General features: G+C 58.9%; 1 protein-coding gene across 1 annotated transcript in view; it reads left to right on the forward strand.

Annotated features, from left to right (window-relative positions):
• The window catches only part of SDK2 (sidekick cell adhesion molecule 2), a 237,562-nt gene that overhangs the window by 187,570 nt on the left and 28,932 nt on the right, over positions 1 to 21,060 (forward strand). Inside the window, exons 19-34 of the mRNA XM_036268767.1 lie at positions 4,190 to 4,385; positions 4,539 to 4,637; positions 5,005 to 5,196; positions 6,368 to 6,489; positions 7,779 to 7,888; positions 7,988 to 8,138; positions 10,310 to 10,547; positions 11,700 to 11,815; positions 12,478 to 12,667; positions 13,803 to 13,901; positions 14,814 to 15,008; positions 15,955 to 16,156; positions 17,402 to 17,505; positions 17,817 to 17,887; positions 18,735 to 18,870; positions 20,398 to 20,454. Coding sequence (XP_036124660.1) covers positions 4,190 to 4,385; positions 4,539 to 4,637; positions 5,005 to 5,196; positions 6,368 to 6,489; positions 7,779 to 7,888; positions 7,988 to 8,138; positions 10,310 to 10,547; positions 11,700 to 11,815; positions 12,478 to 12,667; positions 13,803 to 13,901; positions 14,814 to 15,008; positions 15,955 to 16,156; positions 17,402 to 17,505; positions 17,817 to 17,887; positions 18,735 to 18,870; positions 20,398 to 20,454 — 2,278 coding nt within the window. The remainder of the gene's footprint in view (positions 1 to 4,189; positions 4,386 to 4,538; positions 4,638 to 5,004; positions 5,197 to 6,367; positions 6,490 to 7,778; positions 7,889 to 7,987; positions 8,139 to 10,309; positions 10,548 to 11,699; positions 11,816 to 12,477; positions 12,668 to 13,802; positions 13,902 to 14,813; positions 15,009 to 15,954; positions 16,157 to 17,401; positions 17,506 to 17,816; positions 17,888 to 18,734; positions 18,871 to 20,397; positions 20,455 to 21,060) is intronic.

The following is a 21,060-nucleotide window of genomic DNA, read 5'->3' on the forward strand; positions in this document are numbered from 1 at the left end:
CTTTTTTCTATCCTCACCAGAGAACATAGAGTGGGAGAGAGAGAGAGAGAAACATCGATGCATGAGAGACACATCGACTGGCTGCCTCCCGCACGACCCCAAGCAGAGCCAGGGACGAACCGCAACTGAGATTTGTGCCCTTGACCGGAATCGAACCTGCGACTCTTTGGTCTGTGGACCGACACTCTAACCACTGAGCCAAACCAGCCAGGGCATCTTTACTTACATTTTTTAAACATAAGCAAGTACAGTGATACCTCGGTTCTCGAACGCCTCGAATTTCAACCAAATCGGTATTCGACCAGGAGATTCGAGAAACTTTTGTCTTGGAATCCGAACAAATATTTGGAACTCGAACTTCCGAGATGAGCCGAGTTGAGCCGAATGGCGTTCATTCGGCCCAGCACGCCTTGCTTGCGTCATCAGTGTGAGTGCAGAGAGAGTCACGCTTTGTGGAGAGAGTCACGCTTTACACTGAATTTAACCCTTAGACATACTGTACACTTTTATTTCTTGTTGAGACTTATGTTTTTCTACATATTATATACAAATTAGGCCAGTAAATAGGCATTTTCTGGGGCTTGGAACGAATTAATCCAGTTTCCATTATTTCCTATTGGGTTTCATTGCTTCGGTTCTCGAACAATTTGGTTCTCGACCGTCCTCCTGGAACGAATTATGTTCGAGAACCGAGGTATCACTGTACTTACACATATAAAGGTATATCCTCTACTTTCTGGATAATGACAGCGACCTCTGCACACCTTCTCCTTCTTGCTTTTCGGTTTGCATTGCATCCTGAAACCACTCCATAGGTACATACAGAAATAGGCCTTGTTCCTTTCTTTACAACTGTATCGCACTGTGCAAATCTCCACCGTTAGTCCACCTGCTCCCCAGTGAAGACATTGGTGGGGTTTCCAGTCTTTTACTATAATAAACCTTCTCGCAGCGAGTAGTTTCGTGCAAACATCACTTCATGCTTTTACATCTAACCTTGGAGGGGATTCTTAGAAATAAGGTGGCTTGGTCAAAGAATAAACACGTATATGATTTTGCTGCGATTGCCAAATTCTCCCATCATATTTTTTAATTTGAACTTTTAACAAGAAATAAGTTTACGTGATTCAAACACCAACAGATGTAAAGAGATAATTCTATAGCAGCGGCCCCGCATCCCACCCCATCCCATCCCTGTCTGCCTGGTTCTGGGCCACCCACCCCGAAACTCTCCCCACTCCAGGGAACCCCTGTTGCTAATTCCTTACTTCCCAGATGTTTTATGTGAATCCATGCAAATGCAAAGAGATAGACAGAGAGAGGGAAAGACAAAGGAATGTACTGTTTCCACCAGGTAGCTATTACTGTCCCCTATGGTAGCCTGAGGCCCAGAGAGGTTGAGTGACTTTACCAGGGTCACACAGTAAGTAACAGAACTGGACTCTCTCCTGCTTTTTCTCCACTTTGGCTGCACATTCTGCCCTCCCTACACACACACACACACACACACACACACATACACACACACACACCACTTGCAGCACCCCCCTTTGTTTAGAGGGTCACCTCCCTGGGCCTCTGCTCTCTAAGGGGGACTTGCCTGTCCCAGAATCTAGGTGTGATATCTCTCCCCCAGCACACACTCACCCCAGCCATGCTCGGGGCAGCCACGTCTGTTTAGAATCCAAGACCAAGGCCAGTAGAGGAATCAGCAGTGAGCCCGAGTCGTGAGAGCAAGCACAGACAGCCTCGGGAACCCTACCACCCCGCTGGCCGCTGTGTGTGCCTCAGTGGGCTTCTCCAGAGGTCCCGAGTCCACACATCTGAAGCCACATCCTGGTGGGTTCTCATGCAAGTTCCTCCACCATCCTGAGCCTCAGTTTCCTTTTCTGTACCAGCACAGGACAGTGGTTCCCATCTAGACCTCATGGTGCTGATGAAATGGGGCTGGTCCGTGATGGGCTTCGCCAGGGCCCGGCACCTAGTGAGAGCTCACACTGCCTGTTGTGTGTGCCACCCCGAGACTTCACCCCGTCGCTGCCCCAGCCCAGCTCCTTCCAGGCAGTGTCGTTCCTGGCCCTCGAGGAGAGGCCTCCTGCTGTTCAGATGCAGCCAGAGGACAAGTGGCTGGAATCCCAGAGTAAATATTGTTTTAATATGTTTTTATTGATTTTTTTAGAGAGACAGGAAGGGAGAGAGATAGAAACATCCGTGTGAGAAACATCGATCAGCCGCCTCCTGCACGCCCCCTACTGGGGACCCAGCCTGCAGCCTTGTATGTGCCCTGACTGGGAATCGAACCGGGACCTCTCCGTCCATGGGACGATGCTCAATCCACTGAGCCAAACCGGCTGGGCCCAGAGTAAATATTTTGACGCAGCCACAGTCTTGTCACCGACGTGGGCTTCAGGCCTGAAGTCACTGTGACCTCAAACCACACCCTGGGGACCTGGTGCACTCCTTCTGGGCCCTTTTTGCGACAGTCTCTCGTGACCCCGTTTTAGCTTGTCCTTGGTTTTTTTTTAATGGTAGTAAGTGTAACTGGCCTAAACCCAGTAAAATGATATTTACCCAGATTTTCACTTGCTGGGGGGCACACTGCACAATTCATTCTAATGGTATAATTAATCCAAATTTACATTAATTAAATTAAAACATTAAACTTGTTTCTTAATCTACTCCAAAGAAATTCGGCAACTTAATTGCTATGAAACAAGATAACCGAAATAAAGAGGATATTTAACATACTTATTAAATGCCACTTAGGATTTCTGATTAGTATTTTTAGGGTCTAATTAGTGTCTAATTAACTTGCTATAGGCTATCTTTTCACAATACCAATTAAATTTCCAAACATCCTGTGTAAACACGTGTTTCTGAAAGGAGAAGATTAAGCATTGTTACAGGCGTGAGTTAATCAGGAGACATCAGCCCGGTATTGTTTTATATCTATAAATACCCGTACTTATTAAAACTCATCAAGTGTTGCTTTTCACCATTAAGTGCTCTTTAATCAACTTCAAATAAATGAGGAAATCTCCACGACCAGCTGTCACTGTGAGAGACGGGGAGGACCCAGAAGACGGGAGAGTGAGGTGAGGGGCCCGGAGGCAGGAGGAGGAAGGGGAGGAGGATGCGCAGCCGTGGGTGCTGCCTGCACGGCGAGAGGAGACCAGACAGATGTGGAATTTCCACGAGGTTTTCCTGCCGGCGCCCACCTCTAGGGGGCGGTTCAGATTGAAATACCAACTTGGAACAAGTTTAAGAGAATAAGAGTTAGCCCTGGCCAGTTTGCTCAGTGGTTAGTGCGTCAGCCCACGGACCAAAGCATCTCGGGTTTATTTCCGGTCATGGGCATGTACCTCAGTTGCGGTTCAGTCCCCGGCCCTGGTCAGGGTCGTGCAGGAAGCAACCAGTCGATGTGTCTCTCTCACATGGATGTTTCTCTCTCTCTCTCTCTCCCCCTTCCTCTCTCTCCCTCCCTCCCACTCTATCTGAAGAGAAGTAGAAAAATATCCTTGGGTGAGGATTTAAATAAATAAATAAAAGAATAAGAGTTATCCACAAACCAAAGTCCCAGCTCTGTAGGAGAACCCCAAGGGAGCTGTCGCCCCAGCCCAGACAGAGAAAGGTGTAGGAGGTCAGGTGTTGGAATCAGAGACCCTCAGCTTTCTACTTGCTGTGTGATACTGAGTAAGTCACTTGGCCTCTCTTAGCCTGTTTCCTCATCTGTGAAAACCAGGGCTGGCTTGGTGGGTGCTCAGCCCATGCAGCAGCTCAGGGCTCCACTCAGAAGGACCCCGTGCTCGGCTCAATGCACCGCTGCCCTCATCTTGAAATTCCTAGTCATTTTTGCACTAGGAGGCCCTCCATCCTTATTTTGCGAATTATGTAGCCCTTCCTGATAAGACATCAGACCTCTGTGTGGTGGGGTCACGGTGGGGACGAATCTCCAAAGCCATCCTGGCTCACGGTGCCTGGACATCACCGGCGAGCGGAGCAGCACAGCTGAGTGAACCCCAGTGGTCTGTGGGTGTCTGCTCGGCCGTCCCTTCCCGGGGAGGATGGACCGCAGGGACCTGGGCTCCTGGACACTCTCTGTCCGTTAGCCCAGCCTGTGGGAGAACACTTGGCCTCTTCTGGAACATTCTTACTGTCTGCCCTGCCTTCATTGCTGGCCTCTCCCCAGCTGATCGCCTGGGAGCCGGAGCAGGAAGAGGAGGTTACCATGGTGACTGCCCGACCCAACTTTCAAGACAGCATCCACGTGGGCTTCGTGTCTGGCCTGAAGAAGTTCACCGAGTATTTCACGTCCGTGCTGTGCTTCACCACCCCCGGAGATGGGCCTCGCAGCACCCCCCAGCTGGTGCGCACCCTTGAGGATGGTAGGCACCCCCAGCCCCCGCAGTCTCTGCCCACCCCCCAGGGGCCTGGCCTCCCTCCCGGGGCACCCCTGGAACACCTCGGGCTGTCTCAGATGATCGTCTCTTTCTGGCCTAACTAGCGTTGGGTGGGGTGGGGGCTCTTTTGGGGTGCAGTGCCTGGGCCCGTGGGACACCTGAGCTTCAGTGAAATCCTGGACACGTCCCTGAAAGTGAGCTGGCAGGAGCCAGGGGAGAAGAACGGCATCCTCACAGGTAGGCGCCGAGGTGGCCCTGAGCCAGGGTGAGGGAACGGGCATTCAGTCCGTCCCTCTGCCTCCACGGGTGTCCGTCCAGGGCTCCCCACAGCCACTCTCCTCAGAAAGTCCTCAGAGCAGACTCTCGGCCCCTCCACCCTGAGACACAGGCCTCAAGTGGCCGCCATGGTGACTCGCTGTCCCCCTGAAACCTCCCCCCTGCAAATGGGGGCATCTCAGCGAGGGGACACCTGGGGCCCCGGGCAAGGTGCCACCTGCCTCGGCCCCACGGCTTCCCGCCACCGCCCACTGGTGAAGATGTGAGAAGCGGGGCACAGGCCAAGGTCAGCTCATGGCCACAGCCCGTGCCACCCCGGGGTCCGCAGGGTACCGGATCTCCTGGGAGGAGTATAACCGAACCAACACCCGAGTGACTCACTACCTGCCCAACGTGACCCTGGAGTACCGCGTCACAGGCCTCACCGCGCTCACCACCTACACCATCGAGGTGGGCGCCATGACCGCCAAGGGCCAGGGCCAGGTGTCTGCCTCCACCATCTCCTCCGGGGTGCCTCCAGGTAGGTGCCCTCCCGGGAGACTCCTGGCCTCCTGCTCCTGAGCAGCACCCCGCTCGGGAGCGCCCTTCTCTCTCAGGAGTGCTGGCTTTCCTCCTGCAGAACTCCCCCTTAGGTCCTTGGTCTAGGTCCATAGAGCAGGTGACTTCTCAGGGCTCCATGCCTCAGGACGGGGCTTCTACGGGCTCGGTGCTGCGTCCTCCCAGAAAGTCCAGATGGGATTCCACCCAGTGGCAGTGTCGGCTGAGGACGGGGTAGAGCAGGTGGGAAGAGTCAGACCTGGCATGAAGAGCAAGCTGAGATCTACCCTCCACTCTAGCTTCTGCCAAGCTCTGCGACCTTGGGCAAGTCACGCGTCCCCTCTGTACCTGTTTCCCCATGTATATTGATGACGATGTGGACTAGATAACCATGCGGTCCTGCCTGGATCGGTCTGGCTATACTTGTGTGACCTGGCCAGAATCCCTCTACCTGCCCCCCAACATGGCTGAGGTTCCCCAGCTTTGGGCGGCCCCAAGTGAAAATAAGGGTAACAGTGACGATTTGCAGTGCCCACCAGGCTCAGAGCCAAGTGCTTTCATGTATCAACTGTCCCTGAAGCAGGTGATACTATTATCATCTCCATTTACCGGGGAAGATTGCGGCACAGAAAGGTTAGGTAACTTGCCCAAGGACACACAGCATGGAAGCAATGAGGCTGGGTTCCAACTCCTTGACTGTCTGACTCCAGAATCTGAACTCTCTCTGATCCGCCTGAGCCCCAGGGTCCTGGGTCTGAAAACGGGGGCTGCCTCCCGTTCCCCCTCCTCTCCTCGGGTTTGGGAAGGGGGCTCAGTTTGGTTTCTGTCTGAGCCCAGCTGGCTTTATCATCCTCCAGCCCCTCGTGAGCATCCCACACACATCCAGACCCAGGAGAGGAAGCCCTGGCGGGCAGAGCCGGTTTCCGGGGAGCCCCCCGGGGGGGATCTGTCGGCCCCTAACCTGTCTCAGAGCCCCGGCGTGAAAGTGCTGGGCCGTGGGTGAAGGCACAGGGCTGTCGGGGGTGAGGCCACGCCATGCTCCTCAGGTTCCTAGGGAGAGTGTGGCCCAGCGCCCTCTGTGCCCAGCGTCGTGTCCACATGGAGCGCCGTCCTTCTCACCCCAAGTGGTTTCCTGTCCTGTCTTCCTTTTACAGAACTCCCAGGGGCCCCCACCAACCTGGGCATTTCCAACATCGGGCCCCGCTCTGTGACCTTGCAGTTCAAGCCAGGCTATGATGGGAAGACCTCCATCTCCCGCTGGCTCGTGGAGGCCCAGGTGAGGCCTGCCGGAGGGGCACCTGGCGCCCGGGCAGCCCCACCCCAGCCTGGGTACCAAATCGCACGTATTTACGTCCGTGTGAATTTTCACACGCAGCGTCAGATGGCCAAACACACCAAATGCCCACGTTCCCGATACTGTTTCTCCTCCACGTCCCCTCTCTACCTGTCCACCTGTGCTCACAGGTGGACACCAGTCCCCTCAGGCCGGGTGGTGACTGGCTGGCCGAGAAAGATAGCCAGCTACCACCTGCAGCTATTTTTAAATTTTATTATTATTATTATTATCATCATTATTACATTCCCATTCCCCCACCCACTCCCCTTTGGCAGCCATCAGCTTCTTCGCTCTCTGTGGGTCTGTTTTCTGCTTTTGTTTATTTACCCTGTTTAGTTTTTTTAGATTCCACATATACGTGAGATCACGTGGTATTTGTCTTTCTCTGTCTGACGTATTTCATTTAGCATAACACCCTCGGGTCTACCCATGTTCTCGCAAAGGGCAAGATCTCGTTCTTTTCCTGGCTGTATACTATTCCATTGTATGCCTGTACCATGTTGTTATCCTCATCGGTGGATGGACACTTAGGCTGCTTCCCTGCCTTCCTTGGCTGTTACTACTAGCCCTGCATTGAACATAGGGGTGCACATTTCTTTCTGAATTCATGTTTTGGATTTCTTCGGATAAATACCCAGACCTGGAATTGCTGGGTCATGGGGTAGTTCCATTTTTAACTTTCTGAGGACTTGCCCTACTGTTCCCCACAGTGACTGCACCAGCTTACGTTCCCTCCAACAGTGCACGAGGGCTCCCTTTTCTCCGGGCCTCAGCAGCATCTGTTGGCTGATTTACTGAGGAGAGGCCTACAGCCCTTTCAGCCAGCAGGGGGCACCATGCGGGAGTCCCAGCCCTGGCTCACACCCCAGAAATTCTGATTCAGATTCGGCTGGGGGTTGAGAAGCCCGCCAGGGAGCTCAGGGGATCACCTGGGGAGCCTACTTAACACACAGATTCCTGGGCACCGGCCTCAGATGATGGGCGGGGCCTAGGGCGGGGCACAGAAGTGGGGTTGTAAGATGAGATTGGATGCAGGAGGGCGGGGTCACACGTGAGGTCCTGTGTAAGAGCCTGCACAGGCGGTGGCCCCATCCAGGGACCCCCAGGTGAGCCCTGGGGCCTGAATCAGGACCTTCCCCGGGCAGAGATTGTACCTCTTAGAAGCTGGGGCTGGGGTGCCTGCCTTGGGCCTGCAGATGGGGAGCCCTAAGGGTGTCTCCCTTCCCCAGGTGGGCGTGGTCGGGGAGGGAGAGGAGTGGCTGCTGATTCACCAGCTCACCAACGAGCCAGACGCCCGCTCCATGGAGGTGCCGGACCTCAATCCCTTCACCTACTACAGGTAATGGGGCAGGAAGGAGGCGGGCTGCCCAGCCCCGACGGGCTTCAGCCCTGGGGTCCTTCCCTCATCATCTTGCTTCTCCCCTTCCCTCCACCTCAGCTTCCGCATGCGCCAGGTGAACATCGTGGGCACCAGCCCACCTAGCCAGCCTTCTAGAAAGATCCAGACCCTCCAGGCGCCCCCTGACATGGCCCCGGCGAACGTGACCCTGCGCACGGCCAGTGAGACCAGCCTGTGGCTCCGCTGGATGGTGAGGCTCCTGGGGAGGAGGGGGCGGAGGGGGGAGAGGTCTCCTTGATCCTCGGCACCTGCAAAGTGTTGTTGCCTCCGAGGGGCCACGTGGAAGGGGCGTGCACCGGAATCCCTCCAGCTCCCTTCTCTCTCGGTTACACCTCCAGCCTGGAAAGCTGCCTGATCATCAATCAGACAAATGAACAAACCCGCAGGAGGAGAAGGAGCTGGAAACAGGGTCTATTGAGCATTGCCCTGTGCCAAGCATTTTGCATTTTTAATTCCATTTAATCCTCCCAGAAATCCCACAAAGGACACATTGTTACCCCAATTCACAGTTAAAAAAACGGAAGCCCAGAAAGGTTAGGAATTCACCCTCAGTCACACAGCTCCCAGGGGAGGGTCTGAGATGCAGATGTAAGTGGCTCTACCACGCCACGTCGGGAACAAAGGGTTCTCCTGAGGTTGGGGGGACACGTCTTCAGCTCTCAGACATCCCCACCGATCAGGCTGTCACTACCCCAAGTGACCCTGCGGGAGGAAATGATACTAACACGCTGAGGGCGTCTTCTCCCATCAGGTACTGGTCTGGGTGCTTTATTCAAAGTCAGACTTTGAACCCTGTCCACAGGCCTTCTAGGGGAGTCTGGGCCCCAAAACTCGCAGCCCTAACCATTGGCCCACTGCCGCCCATCTCCTGGGGAACAGGCGTTCCCCCAGGGCACCATCTCCGGGCATGGACCCCACGGGCAGCAGTCCAGGGGCGCAGAGCAAAAGGGGACCCTTAGACAGACAAATGTAGAGACCCTATAGCCCGGCTCCTCGGGGGCCCCGGAGCACCAGCCTTTGGGAAGAGCAGCCTCCCGGGCCCATCCGGCCCACCCCTCGCTGTCCACGTGGGAGCTCGCCCAGTGCTGCCCTGCGGGTGGGTTTACGGAAAGCCATGCACGTGTGTGGGCAGGCTGATCAAAGGAGCTAGTGCACCGCCAGCCCCGGACAAATGGTCGCTGCTAATTATGAGTCCTCTCCCAGGGTGGCAGCGGGGAGCAGAGCTGTCCTTGGCCCAGCCCGGGCTCAGCCAGCCTTCTATCACGCCGGCCTTTCCGGCCTTCTCGCCCAGGCTCCGCTCCAGGCTGCCCCCCCACCTCCCGCCGCTCACTTCAAAGTTCCCAGATACTAAAAGGCTAAAGACGCTGATACTCGGCAGGTGGAGGGAATAAAAGGCGGCTCCCCGACTCTGCTTAGTGGTGCACAGCCTCTCACCTTCCCCTGGCAGGAGGTGGGGTGCGCGCAGCCGCCCACTGATCGCTGTGTAATGGTCTCGGGTCTGCCTCCCTGAGTGTCCAGGGGCCAGGCGCAGGAGGGGGACGTAGGAAGGGAGTGAGGCTGAGGAACGGGGGAAGTGGATTAGATTGTGGGGGGCCTGGGCAGCTTTTCTCTGGAGCCTGTGGGAGAGCAGAAAGAGGGGTGAGGGCTCCCCAGCTCCAACTCTGCCACCTTCAAAGGAGAATCTCCAGGTCAGCCTGCTTCGGATCACAGGCTCCCCAGTGTGCACACGCCTTCACCCCTGTCAGGATTGCCCAAGTTTACCCGAGCGACCCTGAGCTGGAGACCACGGTCCCACCAGCCTAATCAAAAGACCCAGGAAAGGAATACCTCTTTCCTCCTCACTGAGACTCAGACAAGAAGAAAGAGACTGAAAATGCAGCAGGAGAGACTGAGGCTTGCTGGGCGGAAGGACTTCCCAACAGTGACTGGCGCCCCATCCATGCACGGGCGCCGTCCCCCCACGCTGCCTTCCCCGAGGCAGGCGTGAGCTGAGACCAGGCGTGCTGTAGGCAGTAAATGAGTACGAGTTGGCAGCCTGAGTGGTAGACAGCCAGTGCCCAAGCGCCTTGGACAGACAGCCTCGGTGGGTGTGCCTCCTGGGTCTGGCTGCCTTGGCAGGGTGGTAAATTCATCACATGCACAATCAAGAATGTATACTGCCTCTCCTTGGGGCCTGGCATGGAGAGAGGGAGACGGGGGCATCAGAAACACAGTTCCAGAATCTAAGCCACACCCAGGCTGGACAGCGGGTGGAGTAATCCGGAAGGCTCCCTGGAAGAGGGGGCACAAGCCAGGCAGTTCTTTGCACACAGGGTGGGCCTGGCCTCACCGCGTTTCTGCCTCACTCCCGCTCTCCCGCAGCCTCTCCCGGAGATGGAATACAACGGGAACCCCGAGTCGGTGGGCTACAAGATTAAGTACAGCCGGGCAGACGGCCGCGGCAAGGTGCTGAGCCACGTGGTCCAGGACCGCGTGGAGCGCGAGTACACCATCGAGGACCTGGAGGAGTGGACGGAGTACCGCGTCCAGGTCCAGGCCTTCAACGCCATCGGGAGCGGGCCCTGGAGCCAGATGGTGATGGGCAGGACGCGGGAGTCAGGTACTGCCCCCCGAGCCAGCCGCCCCGCGACTCCCGTGCCTGTGGCCGGGACTCCTGTGGCCGGGACTCCCGCCTCTGTCTCTCCGCCCTCAGGGGCTTCCACAGGCACAAAGGTTGTTTGTGCTCAGGTCCCAGCAGAGCCCTGAGTGTTGCCTGTCCACGGCTCACACGGTGCCCACGGTCCCCACCTCTACACCCGCACCTGAACTCTGATACCGGGGGTGCCTGAAGGAGCCTTGGGTGTGGGGTTGGGCTTCATAGGGGCCTGGCAAGGGCTCACCCAGAGAATATGAGTCCCAGCCTACAGGCAACCCTCACTGTGGCTCTTCCCTGGCACCTTTTATTTTTTTATTTTTTTATTTTTTATTTTTTTATCCTCACCCGAGGACATTTTTCCATTTTTTGTTCAGGTAGAGTGGGAGGGAGAGAGAGGAACAGAGAGAGAGAGAGAAACATCGATGTGATAGGAACACATCGAGTGGCTGCCACCCGCACAACCGACCAGGACCGGGGACAAACTGCAACCGAGGTACATGCCCTTAGCGGGAACCGAACCCGGGTCTCTCTGGCCCGCAGGCGGACACTCTAACCGCTGAGCCAAACCAGCCAAGTCCCTGGCACCTTTTAAATGACAGGTCCCGCCCTGGCCGGTTTGGCTCAGCAGTTAGAGCATCAGCCCGCGGACCGGAGAGTCCTGGGTTCAGTTCCCGCTAAGGGCATGTACCTCGGTTGCCGTTTGTCCCTGGTCCTGGTTGAGGTTGTGTGGGTGGCAACCAGTCCATGTGTCTCTCTCACATCGATGTTTCTCTCTTCCTCCCTCTCTCCCTCCCGCTCTATCTGAAGATGAATGTAAAAATGTCCTTGGGTGAGGATAAAAAAAACACTAAATGATGGGTCCCTCCCCAGCCTGGCTCCTGCCACGCCCCTCACTGCGGTGCCGGTGGGAGATGCAGGCTCATCCTGAGCAGAGGATGAGGAGGGCGAATCTGAAAAGAAACCACATCTGTGCCGCGCCAGAGCCAAAGGGGGTCACAGCAGGCAGCTTCTCTGTTTGGGGACCGTGCCCGTTTTCTCCCCCAGATCCCACTCCTGTCCACTGTGGAGTCCACATTGGGTCCTGACGTCCTTCTCTTCACTCCCTTTCTCCCCCAGTGCCATCCTCTGGCCCCACCAACGTGTCCGCGCTGGCCACCACCTCCAGCAGCATGCTGGTGCGCTGGGACGCTGTCCCCGAGGCCGACCGCAACGGGCGCGTGCTGGGCTACAAGGTGCGTGGGTCTGAGGGCGGGAGGAGCTGCGGCTCTGGTCCGGCTTCCCCATCCAAGGCCCTGTCCTGGTGACTCCCTGGGTCTCTGCCTCTAGAGTGGGCACCGGGGATCTGTCTGGCTTGCCATCCTCTGGTCATCGCAGCCACCAGAGTCCTCTCTCAGGGGTGGGGAGGCGTCCAGTGAAGGCACGGGTCCTTGGGCTGCTCTAGCTCCCCCTGGAGGCCACGGGTGTCCCAAGCCTCGCTCCCGCACCGATGGGCCCAGCTTCAGTTTCCATTATCTTCTGGAATTCCTCCCCAAAGCCGAGCCTACCCACAGAGTCCAGCCCTGGCCTGGACGTCAGCAAGTGTGACTTGAGGTCCCAGCTCTGCCACTACTGGCTGTGTGACCTTGAGCAAGGCACATGCCCTCTCTGGGCCGGTTTTCCTACCTGGATGCTCTCTAAGGAACCTCCCAGCGACATGGCTGAGTGGGTGTTTGTGTCCCCGCCCTCCCGGAACACTGGCTTTCGTGTTCCCCGTGCCTCCCTGGGGCCAAGCCACTCCAAGGAACCCGGGTCTCCCTGTCCCGTCCGCCCCTCAGCTCCTGGGGAAGGGACTTAGGAGAAGGGCTGGCCGGGCAGACCCCGGCCGAGGCCCTCACCCTGCGCTGGGCTCCGACAGGTGATATATAAGGAAAAGGACTCGGACTCCCAGCCCCGGGTCTGGCTGGCAGAAGGGAACTCGTCCCTCAGCGCCCAGCTCACGGGCCTGGGCAAGTACGTGCTCTACGAGGTCCAGGTGCTGGCCTTCACGCGCGTCGGGGACGGCAGCCCCAGCCACCCTCCCATCCTGGAGCGGACGCTGGATGACGGTGAGTCCCAGCCCCGCCGCCCGCACCCTGGGGTCACGCTCTGTTCCTGTGAGAGGCCAGCCACTGAGGGCCACCAACCCCACTGCGAGGAGATGCTGCTCACAGACCGTGCGTCCCTGAGGAAGAAAGGGCCACACGGCAGTCTGACCTCTGATGCTCTCTCTCTGGGACCAGCGTCCAGAATGGAGACTCCGTGCCCGTTTGGATTTCCAGTTTGCTCTGGGAGGTTCTCCTCCGAGTCGAGGTCTGTGCCAGGGAAAGGTCTGACTTTTCCTGGGCACGAGCCTGTTTGCAGAAGTTCCTCTGCCCCTCCCTCTTCCCCGCCTGCACTCAGACTGCCCTTGCAGACATCTGTGGGGTCCAGGCAAGACGCAGAAGGGAGCCCAAACACCGTGTGACGGTGTGGTCTGAAGGGATAAAGCAAGCTAACGAGCTGTTAAATTAAATATGCTCTGTCCTCCTACCTTGACAAACATACCCTCCTATGACCTGGAAGGTCAAGTTCAGAAGCCTGACCGTGTTGGAATGAGGCGCCGCAGGAAGGGTTCCGCCCCCCCCCCCCCAGGGTTTCTCCTGTCCTCCCCTCCAGCCCATGTCGTTCAGTCTCCATCCACACACCCAGAGCACACCCTTGGCCGTCTCTCAGTCCGGAGGTTTACGTCTAGAGGTGTGAACCTAGGGAACAGGCCCGCGCAGACCCTGGACGCCTGCTTGGGACCGTCTGGGCAGGGGATTTCAGGATCCCAGGATTCCAGAGTGAGGTCTAGAGAGCAGGGTGGGCCTGTCCTCTTACCGCTCGGCTGCTTCGCCCCAGGGGGGCAGGGCGTCAGAGTGGTACCTTCTACAGCACAGCCCCACCCCCACCCCAGCCCAGCTCTGAGGGCGTGAAATCTGTCACCTGTCCACAGACTCCGAGCTGAAGGCCCGGAGCCTTAGCTTCTTCTGGTCCCGCCAACTCCTCCCTCGTTCGAGGGTAGAATGATAGCATGTCGTGTGAGGACCCTGTGTGAGGACGCGGTGCCAGGCACAGAGTGGCGCCCCACAAATGTTGAGCTGAGTGCCACCCACCAGGCGGCTCTGCGGGCTGACCTGGGCTCAGGGCTGCACTCAGTCACCCACTCCTCTGTCCCTCCAGTCCCGGGACCACCCATGGGCATCCTGTTCCCAGAGGTGAGGACCACGTCGGTGCGGCTGATCTGGCTGCCCCCCGCGGCCCCCAATGGCATCATTCTCGGTAAGCCTGTACCCTTCCGTGCCCTGGCTACGGGAGGGAGGTAGAAGGTGTGAAGGATGCAAATTCGGTATTGGCAGGAGGAAAACTAGGCCAGGAGGTGCTCCTGTGTCCTCGGGAACAGAGCTGAGTCGTGACTCTCCCACGGGAGATGATCCGCCCGAGGGCACCGTCAGGGCTCGCTGGTTAGCTTTAGACCCCAAGAATTCCAGAGCCCCAGCGCAGTGGCCATCTGGTAAACCTCAGCTGCTGTTCCCAATTGTGACCAGGTGAGGGAGCCCTGGCTGCCTCCGCAAAGCCTCACTCACAGGTGGGAAACAGGAGCTGACACCTGGAGGGAGGATGGTGCAGGTCAGATGCGTCATTTCAGGTTCCGGTTCCTCCCCCAACACACACACACACGCACAGGCCCCCGGGAGAAGACTCGTGGGGTGGAAATGAGCACATCACTTCCCGCCACGGCCTCAGCCCCTCACCTGTAGAACAAAGGGTCGGACGCCCTGTGCCTGGCCCAAGCTCTCAGCCCTGACATCCTGCAGCACCTGCCCAGGTGAAAGCCCGGGAGGCAGCTGGAGACGGACGGGCAGTGCATGGACCCTAGAGAGACCTGGGCGGGATCCCAGCTGTGACTTCTGAGCCACTGGCCTGGCCTCTCTGAGTTTCTCTTTCCTCTCCTGGGGCTGTTAAGGGGTCACAGACACTGTGTATAGAGCACCTGCCTGTGCCCCCCACAGTCACACTCCCCAGGTGGCAGCTGAGGGCACAGAGTGACCAAGAGGGCTTCACGCAGATGGACCACAGCCAAGGTGGCCTCCCTGCAGACATCGTGGTGGCCGAGGAAGGAGGCCCTTTCTCGGGGCCCTGGGCACAGCTGGCCCTTCTTCTCAGCACGCTCACGACCTTCCTTCCCCCCAGCTTACCAGATCACACACCGGCTCAACGCCACCATGGCCAACACGGCCACTGTAGAAGTGCTTGCGCCCAGCGCCCGCCAGTACACCGCCACCGGCCTCAAGCCCGAGTCCGTCTACCTGTTCCGCATCACCGCCCAGACTCGCAAGGGCTGGGGAGAGGCCGCCGAGGCCTTGGTGGTGACCACCGAGAAGAGAGGTGACCACCCACTGGGGCTGGGGAGGCCTAAAGGGCAGCCGAGGGGGCCCCTGCCCAACCCAGGTGTTCAGATCCTCTCCCAGGGGGCGGCTGGGATCAGCTCGTCGCCTTGCCCTGGTCTGGATTGGAAAGTGGGTTCACGTGCCCGGCTGTCGAGGTCGGCGAGGGCTCTAGTGGAATCCCAGAGCTGAGCTGGGAGCTCCCCCGAGGACCCCGCTCTGCCCCAGCTCCCAGGGCTGCAGGGCAGGCTGCTGAGACCTCTCCTGAGACCATGCAGTAGGGTGGACAGATGACAGCCCCAGCGCCCACCCAGGGCTGGGCCGTGCAGAAGCAGACCGGAGACCCGCATTCATTCCTGTGAATATGATCTATCACATAACGTTCCCAGGGAAACCCAGAACAGCGAGGGTTCTCGGCTGGGGCCGCTGTGCCCCCGGGGGACATGGGGCAGTGTCCACAGGCACTCGGGTTGTCACAGTGGGAGGGGTGCTGCTGGCAGCCAGTGGACAGAGGCCAGGACCAGATGCTCCCACGCACCCCACGGTGCCCAGGACAAACCCCTGAGCAGAGAATCCCGCACCCCGCCTGCCACGGTGCTGAGGCCCAGAAGCCCGGGGTAGGGCGGGGGCTGTGAGGAGGGGCCGTGCTCTGGCAGAGCGTGGAGCAGTGGCCCACAGAGGGAACAGCCTGTCCCACTCAGCACCGTGGCAGGCAGGGAACAGGGGCTGGTATCTGTACCTTCTCTCTCCGCCTCGAGCTGGGCCGTCCTGGGGAGGGTACATTCCGGGCACCTGGGCCTCTGGCAGCCTGAAGGCTGGTGGCTGACTAGGAGCCGCCCGGGTGCGGACTGTTGGGATGGGACAGGGCCATCAGGCCTGAGCCCAGAGCACCTCCGCCCCCCTGAGAAAGCGCCCCCTTGTGGGCTCCCCTGTTCCTCCACCTGCAGACCGCCCGCAGCCCCCCAGCAAGCCGGCGGTGCGGCAGGAGGACGTGAAGGCGCGCAGCGTGCTGCTGTCCTGGGAGCCGGGCAGCGACGGGCTGTCCCCCGTGCGCTACTACACCGTCCAGGCCCGCGAGCTGCCCAGCGGCAGGTGGGCGCTGCAGTCCACCGCGGTGAGCCACAACGCCTCGGCCTTCGTGCTGGACGGGTGAGTGCCGGCATGTCCGCCCCGCCCCCCACCCTGGACAGCGCTGGGCAGGGCCTCGGACACCGGGGCGCCCACCCCTCTCTCCTGCATTCCACCCCCGGACCGCAGCCCGAGCTTGCGCAGCCTGCAGCTGTTCCAACCGCCCTCCTCTCTGGAGCCCCGGTCCAGCTGCCTCTTAATGATCTGTCTCTGGAGCCCAGCAGCCCCCAAGTGACTGCTCACCATCCTTCATTAGCTCCTCCCCGCAGCCGGCATCTCCAGCCTCCTCTCCGACAGCGGAGTGGGGCTTCGCTCTAAATTCTGGCCTCAATTGAATTCCTCGTGGGTCGTATTTTTCTGTTCCAGTTGATGCGACCAAGAGTTCTGAGCAGTTCTCTCCTCCTCGCCCTCCACCCCCGATAAATCAAAACGGAAGCCGTGGGCCTGGAGAGGAAATGAGGCTGAGAGAGATGAAGTGGGGTTCACCCTTGAGAATCTCAACCCTTCCCAAATGTACTGAGTTCAGAAGAGAGTGGCAGTTCCTGCAGGAGTTGTGGGGGCTTTTACAGTGGCATGTTCCCTGGGGCAGGAAGTGTGCAGACCTTTCCTCCTGAGACCTGTCCTCCTAGGGGGCCTGTCCTCCTGGGACCTGTCCTCCTGGGGCCTGTCCTCCTGGGACCTGTCCTCCTGGGACCTGTCCTCCTGGGGCCTGTCCTCCTGGGACCTGTCCTCCTGGGGCCTGTCCTCCTGGGGCCTGTCCTCCTGGGACCTGTCCTCCTGGGACCTGTCCTCCTGGGGCCTGTCCTCCTGGGACCTGTCCTCCTGGGGCCTGTCCTCCTGGGACCTGTCCTCCTGGGGCCTGTCCTCCTGGGACCTGTCCTCCTGGGGCCTGTCCTCCTGGGGGCCTGTCCTCCTGGGGCCTGTCCTCCTGGGGGCCTGTCCTCCTGGGGGCCTGTCCTCCTGGGGCCTGTCCTCCTGGGGCCTGTCCTCCTGGGACCTGTCCTCCTGGGGCCTGTCCTCCTGGGACCTGTCCTCCTGGGGCCTGTCCTCCTGGGAACCTATGGCTTATGATGCATGCCACATCTAAGCTGGCATGGTCTAGGGTTGGCCTGGGCGCTCAGGACCCCAGGGTCTGGCCCCTATTTTCCTGTGGAATGGACTTTCGCGGCCTCAGCGGTCCTGTCCACGCAATGGATTGGATCCGCACGCCTGCCCCTGCCCCGGGCAGGGAATACCTCTGCTCATTGGACCCGGTTTCCCCTACAGGCTCAAGCCCTTCACGTCCTACAAGTTCCGAGTGAAGGCAACCAATGACATTGGGGACAGTGAGTTCAGCGAGGAGTCGGAACCACTGACCACCCTGCAGGCCGGTCAGTGCCCACGGTGGTCGACCCCAGAAAACCAGTGAATAGGAGTGGGGGAGCCTCGGGGGCAGCGGAAGAGGCCTGTGCCCCAGGAGCAGAGGGAGGGCTCTGAGCTCTTGGGTTTGGGCTGTCGTCAAGGTCCCAGCCCCTCTTTCCCTTCACCCTGGTTCTTTGTTCTGCAGAAGTTGGGGTGGGCGTGGAGGGTGTCTTAAGATGGAGCTACCCACAGTTCAGTGTCCTCAGACTCTGGTCCCTGTGGCCTCCCAGGGGGCCTAAGTCAATGCCCACAAGGCTCACCTGTCTGCCTCTCTCCCCAGCCCCCGATGACGCGCCCACCATCATCTCGGTGACACCCCACACCACCACCTCCGTGCTTATCCGATGGCAGGTATGGCCCAGCAGGCGGGGCCAGGCACCAACCTTTGTCTGCCTGCAGCCCCCCGAAGGGGAAGTCCTTGAGGAGAGAACAGGGAGGGATACCAGAGCCCTTACCCAGCCTAAGGCCCCGTGGAGGAGGGTGACCTGGTACAGCTGGGAGCCAGGAGAACCCGGAGCAGATCAGGGCAATGGTGGCAAGGGGGCAGGAGGTGCCAGGAGCCACTGGGGACGCAGTCAAGGATCCAATGAAAGGCTGAATGGTTCCAGCAGATTTTTAAGAGAGGATCCTAAGTGGTAGCTTTCGCCTTCTCCAGAAGCCTGTGCTGCTCAGCTGTGGACGGGAGCAGAAAGCAAAGGAGAAACAGCCAAGGCAGGAGGGAACAGCACAGACGGGCACACCTGTCCTCCTTCTGACCTAAGAGCAGGGAGAGGACTTGGCTCCCAGGAACCCCCGGGAGATGTGGGTCTGGTCGCAGGCAGAGGGCTCAGAGGCTCAGGGCAGCTGGCGATCCTTCAGGGGGTTCCTAGGCAGAGCCAGGGTCAGGCCCCAAGGATGCTGTGTGACCTTGGCCGAGTTCCTTGGCATCTCTGAGCTGTTCTGCTCTGTTCAATAGGATAGCATGGTGATGCCTGTGCTTCCTTGTCTCCAGGGAATGCTGCAAGGATGAAATAACCTTGTTGGAAATGCTTTGTGAATTAAAAAGACTCTACGTCATTTTGATTCCTTTTCCTGGTTGAGACTCAGGCTCTGCTCTGTGGCCCCAGGAGGCAGGATGGGGAGCCAGGAGCAGAGGGGGGGGCGTGGCGGGAACTGCAGAGGCCCCGCCCCTCTCATTCCCCTCTCCCTTCCCCCGCAGCCACCAGCAGAGAGCAAGATCAATGGCATCCTCCTGGGCTTCCGGATCCGGTACCGGGAGCTGCTGTATGAGGGGCTGAGGGGCTTCACGCTTCGTGGCATCAACAACCCGGGCGCCAAGTGGACAGAGCTGACCCGTGAGTGACACTCTGCGGGACTCAGAGGAGGGGCATGGGCACACTGACCTGCCTGCCTGAAACTCTCAGCTTCCTGGAATCACTCCTGACCCGAAACCCTGCCATCCACCCTGTGTGTGCCTCTCACCCCTGCCCCCTTCCGTCCCTGAGCCAGTACTGAGTAACTTCCACGTGCCCCAGACACAGCGATCGAAACGAACAGGGTCCCTCCCTGCCTTCTTGGAGCCCGAAGGATGGGTGGGTGGGGGTGTCCAGGAGACCTAAGCCCATGTCGGGAAGGCTTCCCGGGGGTTGAAGACCAATGGATGATTCCACGTCAACCAGTCCAAAGGGAAAGAGCGAGCCCAGCATGTGCAAAGGGCCTGAGGTGGGAAGGAGGACCAAAGGCCAAGCCTGGTCACTTCCCAAGGGTAGCAGTCTGGCCCCTCTGGTTCCTGGGGAGTTCCCTGTTCTTCTCTGGGGTCCTCAAATCCAGCCTCCCTGTGGTAGAGGAGGGAGAGTTGCAGGGAGTGACCTGTTGCATTTGGGGGTTAGCAGGGTTTTTTGGCAGCATGGTGGCTGGTGATGGGTCAGAGGCAGGAAAGCCAGTGAGAAGCTAATGCAGGAGGGGCGTGAGCGGGAGCCAGGTGGCCGGCTTGAGACAGGACTGCGGGCCGGTCGCGGAGCTGATGTGCTCTGGGCTCCATGACTGACTCGTGGGGGCCAGAGGCCAGGGGGAGAAGGAGGCGTCCCGAGGGTCTGGGGGCCTGGGTGGGCGTGGGACCGCTCACCAAACAGAGACTAGCAGGAGGGTTGGAGCTGTTTAAGAGCCTCTCCACTTTGATCTCTCCTCCGCAAGTCCCTTAAACCTGTGTCCTTGTCTGTAAACGTGTAGCAAAGGCACATTAATAGCAAAACTCGGAAGTAGCATCCAGCAGCTTGCGTTATTTCATTTAGTTTGCGGACACGTGCCAGTGCTTGTGATTTTTTTAATTTATCTTTATCGCGGAAAGTATTACGGCTGACCCTCCTTTTTCCCCATGACTCTTCCTCCCCCTCCCCCGGTTCACCCCACTGTTGCCGTGTCCATTGGTTATGCTCTATGCGTATAAGGTCTTCAGTTTCTCTCTCCGCACCCCCACCCCTTGTTGTGATTGTATATTGCTTGTGTGTATACAGTCCTGTTTCCTGGTAGGAAAATAGTTTCCGGTTCACACAAGGAAATTCACAATCACTGCCTCATGGTGGTTCCGCAGACGCTTAGGCAAAGGAGCAAGTTGGGGTGAGGGTCTCCAGCGCTGTCCCCAGGGGTGCTGAGCTCCAAGGGGTCACCCTGTGACCTCAGACCAGCACATGTCGGGGTAGGGACAGCACTGCCCTGGGGGCTGCCTCCTCCCCCACTCCTGCCCTGACCCCTAACTTGGCACCGGGAACCCAGAACCCCCTCCCTCTCTCCGCCCCACCTCCTCGTTGGGGTCTTTGTGGGGGGCGTGTACTAACCTCCTGTCTGCTGTCTCCCTCTGGCCCCTGCGCCTCCCCACCCGGTAGCCTTGTTCTCCATGCGGAACCTGAGCCGGCCCAGCCTCACCCAGTACGAGCTGGACAGTAAGTCTGCATGGTGGCTGTCGGGGCCCACGCCCTCCGCAGGGGTGGGGAGCGGGGCCTCCGAGGACGCCCACTTCAGGCTACTTCAGGAACGGGGCCACCCTCAACAGTGAATTTCCCAAAACACACAGAAATGTGGGGTCACCAGGGAAGCTGCCCTCCGGGCCACCGTCCGTCGGGCGCGCAATGGGAGAGCAAGCGGCTCTGGTCTTGTGCGCCGGGCAGGGGATGGCGAGCTCATGATAGGAGCTGTTGGTCCGGCCGTTGGCTGGGCAGCGGCCACATCGCCACGCCCCGTCTGGCCCATCAAAGGAACTTTCAGCGCCGCTCTGTCTTCAGGCCCAGGGACCGGGGAACATTCCTGCCGGATGCACCGCCGGCCCTTGCTCTGTTTCTCCAGTCCCGGCTGTGGTTCTCCCGAAGGCCAGGGCCTTGGGCCAGGGGCCCCACACTTTGGGAGACTAAACTGTCCCTCTCCTTCCTTCCTCAACCGGTGGCCCGCACACCTGTGCCCTTGTGTGCCCGGGACAGGCAAGGAAGAGTGACCTGTGCCCCAGTATGCTCGGGACAGTCTTGGTTCACACCAGTGTCCCAACGTAAATATTA

The sequence above is a fragment of the Molossus molossus genome, unplaced genomic scaffold, assembly GCF_014108415.1.
Source record: "Molossus molossus isolate mMolMol1 unplaced genomic scaffold, mMolMol1.p scaffold_m16_p_19, whole genome shotgun sequence".
Lineage (NCBI taxonomy): Eukaryota > Metazoa > Chordata > Mammalia > Chiroptera > Molossidae > Molossus > Molossus molossus.